General features: G+C 40.5%; 1 protein-coding gene across 1 annotated transcript; it reads left to right on the top strand.

Moving 5' to 3' along the window:
• Positions 1-5,710: 5,710 nt before the first annotated feature.
• Positions 5,711-6,556, top strand: LOC135203445 (protein piccolo-like). Its single transcript, XM_064233171.1, has one exon. It carries the CDS (start codon positions 5,711-5,713, stop codon positions 6,554-6,556), a length of 846 nt encoding a protein of 281 aa, XP_064089241.1.
• Positions 6,557-7,091: the final 535 nt, after the last annotated feature.

The raw sequence follows: 7,091 nt of genomic DNA, 5'->3' as shown, positions 1-7,091 counted from the left end.
TCACTAGAGCGCAACCCCAAAGAAAATTAACACTTACTGATATAAAACTTTTCCCTTCCAGAAACCGTTTACATACCATTCTCTATGCATTGAATATAAAACTTGAAATTAATTGACGAGAGCTAACAAAACTTCGGTTAGAATGCACGGAGAAAATAAATACTATTCCCGTGGTTTAGTTTATTTATCCTAACCTTTTCTTAGCGTGGGAAGTTTCTTCTTCCAGCCAATAAGTTTTTAACTTCTGGACACGTCAGGGAAGGAGAGCGTGGAATTTAACGGTGCACTCCAATTGCTCAGTCAGGATTAATAAATATATATATATATATATATATATATATATATATATATATATATATATATATATATATATATATATATATATGTGTGTGTGTGTGTGTGTGTGTGTGTGTGTGTGTGTGTGTGCGTGCGCGCGCGTGCGTGCGTACGTGCGTGCGCGCGCGTGTGTGTGTGTGTGTTGTGTGGGGGGGCGGTTGGAAAGGCGTCTTTTCTAATCATGGGAGTACATTTACATCATTTCTAAGAAAGAGCATCCAAAGCAAATGAACTCCAGGAAATGAATAAAAAAGACACAGACGAGTTATTGGAAAAGGTGAAATTGTTTAGTTCCAAGAAAGAAAAATCAAAATTTGTTTGGGAGTTGCTATCAACATCGAAGTGTGAATAATGATGGCATGTTATTATCTTTCTCTCTCTCTCTCTACGATACCATTAGAGACAATTGAAAAGAAGAGCGAGAACTGAAAATAAATGACGGCATGATAAGATAAGTGGAATTTTCACGAGCTATATCAATGCATAAATCTTAACGTGTAGACTACAGAGTAACGGTGGTAACCCTCGTCATATAAAATGAAAATGCAAATTAGATTCCAAAGTCCCAGTTACTTATTCCTCTGCTTGGTATCGATTATCAGACCTTTTGGAATTGTTTAGGTTGAAAGGAATGATCCCTTCCTGGAACTTATCACAAATCTAATTATGTATTTTCTTAGGTATTATATACAAACTAGAATGGTAATTAGATATATGATTATGATAATGACTAAGCTGCAGACGAGGGGTGGATGATGATCATGCATTTGTATCCTTGAGTATTTTGATACCAAAATACTGCAAAAAAAAAAGCAGTACCAGATGACATAGACATTTCGTTGAGTAGCCACTGGTTTTTCATTTGCATACGAGATAAGTGAATTAATCTGTGCAAATATATTCGGACTAATATCCTATGGGCGGAGAGCACGCTATATGGTAATAGCACTGCAGTAATGAGAATGTATTCTCATCTTTTTTTTGGTAAACGGGATATACGTACATGCATACATATATTTGTATATACACCATACATTTCAGATGCATAATAATGCCTCTGAGACATGCAAATATAAAATGCATGCATGCTTAAAGGCCGTATAGAGTCCTGAGTGTATAAATATTGCATGAGATATTTATTTGAGGTAGTACGCAAAAAAAAAAAAAAAATTACATTTACACATGAAAACGTATTCATTTACATCAGAGTATTAATACTACACAATGAAGACAGTAGGCTTATGACATATACGTAGAAGCGTGGAAATTATATATATATATATATATATATATATATATATATATATATATATTTCCTTTTTGGTATCATATATATATATTATATATATATATATATATATATATATATTATATATATATATATAATATTTTTATTGATACAAAAGGATGATATACATGTTTTGAAAATGTTCCCAACATACTTATTGCTTTATACGTAGAACTGCTGCCGTCGCCTATGTCGTATAACGACGTCAGTGACCAAAACTTTTGCAACGCCAGCTTCTAGTATTAAATCATTCACTCGAAGTACAAAAGATATATTCTTTTATAGAGCAATATGCCTTCATATACATGTATGTATGTATGTATGTATATGTATGTATGTATGTATGTATGTATGTATGTATGTATGTATGTATGTATGTATATCATCATACATAAATATGCAGTATAATCTGCAATGATTCCAATATCAAGAGAACTGAATAGGCAGACTTCAGAGATATCCTGAAGAATTAAGCCCACAATATACACACGTAAAGTCACCCCATTTCCAAAGGACGATCTCATTTCCATCCTGCTCATCCTTAATGCATGAGAGGCTGAGTTCTTTTTAAAATAATATTGATATATGTACCTGAGTACGCATGTACTTATGCTTACTTCTCCAACGTTTATTATTCGTACACACACACACAACACACACACACACACATACAGAGAGAGAGAGAGAGAGAGAGAGAGAGAGAGAGAGAGAGAGAGAGAGAGAGAGAGAGAGAGAGAGAGAGATTCAGATGAATGCTGAGACAACGGAGACAACCGAGGAAGAAAGATCATAGGATAAAGGGGAAGGATTTGCGGCCGTCCTTGGAAGGGATTTAGGATTCTTTATGGGCAAAGGATGGAGATTTATTAGGCGCTGATATTAAAGGAGGACAAAATCCTAGGAAGTGGAACGGAGAATAAAATACTTTGATTCTGTCTGTCTGTGTTTTACAGCAAGCTTAACAACGACAAGTTTTCTCTGAATGTGTGTAGTATGTTACTATCTGGCTAATCACTCATTTCTTTTGCTCTGTATCCTGACTTTACTATTAATAATAATAATAATAATAATATAATAATAATAATAATAATAATAATAATAATAATAATAATAATAATAATAATAATAATAATAATAATAATAATAATAATAATAATAATAATAATAATAATAATAATAATAATAATAATAATAATAATAATAACAACTCCCCAGTTGTAATAGCAGGGAGAAAGCAATTATTGGAAAAATAGAGAAGACTATTTACAAGTTAAATGCACCTGATGCAACAATATCTTTCCATAATACTTGTTTGAAAGCGGGTTTCATTCAAATAATAATAATAATAATAATAATAATAATAATAATAATAATAATAATAATAATAATAATAATAATAATAATAATAATAATAATAATAATATGTTTTGTTAAAAATGACTGCTGCTTCAGCACTATTAATCTTCTAAAGAGTCTTTTCTATCTTTCTGATGACGGCTTTCTCGTTGTTGCTTAGACTGGCGAGCAACGCACCAAAGGGCATGGTAAAATTCGGTTGAGTCATTTGATTTATTATTGCTTATACAATTCTCTCTCTCTCTCTCTCTTTCTCTAACGCGACGTTTCCTCCTGATCGACAGGACATTATCAAGTGATAACTGCTGAGGGACTGAATTCCAGTTGTTGTTGTTTAAGATTAAGCTGGCCTTGTGCCAGCACGGGCTCTTGCTCACAGAGCAGCCCGTATACGAATGAATTCCAGGGTGGTTGTTGTTGAGAAGATTGAGCTGGCTTTATGCCAGCACGAGCTCTTGCTCACAGAGCAGCCCGTATGCGAATGAATTCCAGTGGTTGTTGTTGTTGTTGTTGAAGATTGAGCTGGCTTTATGCCAGCACGAGCTCTTGCTCACAGAGCAGCCCGTATGCGAATGAATTCCAGTGTTGTTTAAGATTGTTGTTTAAGATTAAGCTGGCTTTATGCCAGCACGGGCTCTTGCTCACAGAGCAGCCCGTAGGTCATTTGAATTTTTTGGATGTAAAGGTGATTTTTAAGGATATGAGGTGAGCCTTTATTTATGATTCTATGGGTTATGCATGTGAGATGGTATGATTTGAAAAAAGAAAGGAAAGGTGAACAGGCAAGGTTACAAACCCCTTTAAACCCTAAGGTACCCATTAGTAGGAGATAAAGATCGATAGTAGCGAGTCCTGGCGAGTCAGAGATAGCCAGTGAGGAAATCGAAAAATTTATAGTCGTAGAAAAACGGGAAAAAAAAGCACACAACTCTATGGAGTTCAAGAGAGATTCGACGAGAGAAAAACGAAATATTATAAGTTTTAGAGAAAGCAAAACAAAAGTAAACAACAGCTTAAGCGGTAGTTAGAGTGACAGTTGAAATATTCGGTCGTTAGACGTGAGGCGGCCGAAAAACGGAGGGGAAAGGAGGATTGTTTAGTAAAAGAAAAAGCAGTTAATGCTACAAACAGCACTTTTCACGAAGGAGGTCATCTGGAACTGATCTCTAGGTCCAACAGAACGTGGACGAGCTCAGAGAACAGTTGATGATCGTTCTATTGCAGAATGGGTAATTGCCTTTGAGGAGTTCTGAATCGAAATTCAGATTGGAGGAAATCATCTGGGAGGGAGGTATATAGGAATCCCGATATGAGACCCTCTAACATCCCAGAAGACTCCTTAAGAACCCTGCTGGATATCTGTACGAAGAGAGCCCCTTTCACCACCCACCGAGGACACATGTAGTACCGCCAAAAGGACGGCGTAGCGATGGGGTCCCCCTTAGGAGTCCTCTTCGCTAACTTCTACATGGGAGAAGTGGAAGAAAGGGTCTTCTCGCAACACAGATGTCCCCGCACTTACGGACGCTACGTCGATGACATCTTCGTGCAAGCCGACTGCGAGGATGAGGTAGAAGCCCTTCGGCAGCAGTTCCTGCAGCACAGCGCACTCAACTTCACTGTCGAGTACAGCAGCAACGATCGGCTCTCCTTCCTCGACGTCCTTGTCACGAAGACGAATCAGAAGTTGGCGACTACAGTTTACACCAAAGCTACGAACCTCGGACTTTGTCTGAATGGTGATAGCGAGTGTCCTGCGCGGTTCAAGACCACCACCGTCAGGGACTTCGTCAGGAGGGCCCTCTCGCACTGTTCGACGTGGCAGGACACACACCTCGAACTCGACCGAGCATCCCAGATGCTAATTAACAATGGGTACTCGAACAAACTCGTAAACCGAGAAACTCGAGCCGCCCTTGACAAGTGGTACATGACGGAGGAAGAGAGAAGGAACATTCCGCCCCCGGAGGATATCAAACTTTTCTATAAAGCCTTCATGCACCACCAATACAAGGAGGAAGAAGCAGCCATGAAGAAAATAATAGAGGAACACGTCCGCCCCATGGAGAAAGGAAAGAGAGTGTCCCTCATTATTTACTACAAGAATCGGCGTACGAAAGACCTCCTGATGAAGAACAACCCCTCCCAACCGGTAGGAGACCCCCTGAAGCAGTCCAACGTCGTCTACCGATACGTATGCCCCGCCTAAGGATGCCCAGGGATTTACATCGGCATGACGACGATGCGCCTGTCAAAGAGGATTTCCTGCCACGCCCAGGAGGGCGCCATTAGGCAGCACGCCCTTGTAGTACACCACAGAAACATCACGAGAGACGACATCGTCAGGAATATTAAGATCATCGGAAGAGCACCTGACCCACGACGTCTGCGTCTCCTAGAATCGCTGCTCATCCTCGAAGAAAAGCCTCCCCTTAATACCACCCAAGAAGCGTTCCTGATACCGACGTGTGTGAGGAGGACCATACCCCTCCCCCCTAACGAAAGTACCAGCGCGCATGAAACTAACACCGGACATGAGAATAATACCAGGGGTGACGTCACTCAGGTAGAAGCCAATCAAGAGGCTCCCGGTGATACCCCCACCTGAGGTCTGCAAGACTCGTCAACGCCCGCCTTATGAGTCACCTTCCCGGGAACCAATGAAAACCCGTCCTGCCGGAGAGGTGCTCTGACCGTACCCAAGAGCTCGCAACACCACGATAAAAGGAGATGAACTCGCCACTGAAATTTAAAGCAAAGGGCCACACTGTTGCCCGATGCCCCAACTGTCACCAGTCGCACCATGCATGGTTCAGAGGATGCCCTGTCAGACTGGAGAAGATCTGGAGGATAAAGGGCATAGCTCCACCACCTGCAAGACCTCAAGACCGCCAGCCGCCTCCAAGACGACCTCCAAGCCAACCAAGGATTGATCCCAGGACCAACCTACCTCCTCCACCACAAACACCTCATTCTTTAAACCAACAAAAACCACGTCATTATATCCCAAACCCCTCATCCTTTCCTTCCCTCCAACCTCCAATTCCCAAACCCCTTCCAACCTCCCCGACCCCTAAGGTTATTCCCTCAACCCCTCAGTTTATTTCCTCAACCCCTCAGGTTATTCCCCCAGCCTTCGCATCGCCGACGACGCCGACTCCTGCTCGTGTCGAAGCAGGAACTCAGACAGAACAAGCACCAGTTGAAGATATGCAGTTCGAGACAACTACTGAAGCTCCCGTTTTGTATGCCGAAGCTGGAACGCAAATAGAGGATTTCACACCTAAGAAAGACATGGAAATCCAGACCTGCAAAGCAAAACTCAAATCTGTCGCCTCTGGAAGTGAATTCCGATTCGTAGGAGAACAAGGAATAAACAAGCTCCTAATGACCTATGATGAATTTAATGCCTTCATACATAGAGCTCTCGCCGACAAACACTACACGTTTAATGAACGACTGTTTACAGAGATCTTCCAGGAAGCCCCCAACTTTGAGATCTCCCTCCCAGATGATTTCCTCCAATCTGAATTTCGATTCAGAACTCCTCAAAGGCAATTACCCATTCTGCAATAGAACGATCATCAACTGTTCTCTGAGATCGTCCACGTTCTGTTGGACCTAGAGATCAGTCTTCCAGATGACCTCCTTCGTGAAAAGTGCTGTTTGTAGCATTAACTGCTTTTTCTATTACTAAACAATCCTCATTTCCCCTCCGTTTTTCGGACGCCTCACGTCTAACGACCGAATATTTCAACTGTCACTCTAACTACCGCTTAAGCTTTTTGTTTAATTTTGTTTTGCTATTCCTAAAACTGATAACATTTCGTTTTTCTCTCGTCGTTCCCTATTGCTAAACGATCGGCGCTTTTTTTTTTCTATTATCGTAAAGTGAAATATGGTACTTGAACTCCATAGATTAATGTGCTTTTTTTTCCGTTTTTCTACGACTATAAATTTTTCGATTTCCTCACTGGCCATCTCTGACTCGCCAGGACTCGCTACTATCATCTTTATCTCCTACTAATGGGTACCTTAGGGTTTAAAGGGGTTTGTAACCTTGCCTGTTCACCTTTCCTTTCCTTTTTCAAATCATACCATCTCACATGCA

This window comes from Macrobrachium nipponense, chromosome 36 (genome assembly GCF_015104395.2).
Source record: "Macrobrachium nipponense isolate FS-2020 chromosome 36, ASM1510439v2, whole genome shotgun sequence".
Lineage (NCBI taxonomy): Eukaryota > Metazoa > Arthropoda > Malacostraca > Decapoda > Palaemonidae > Macrobrachium > Macrobrachium nipponense.
This window is presented reverse-complemented; position numbering and strand designations above follow the sequence as displayed.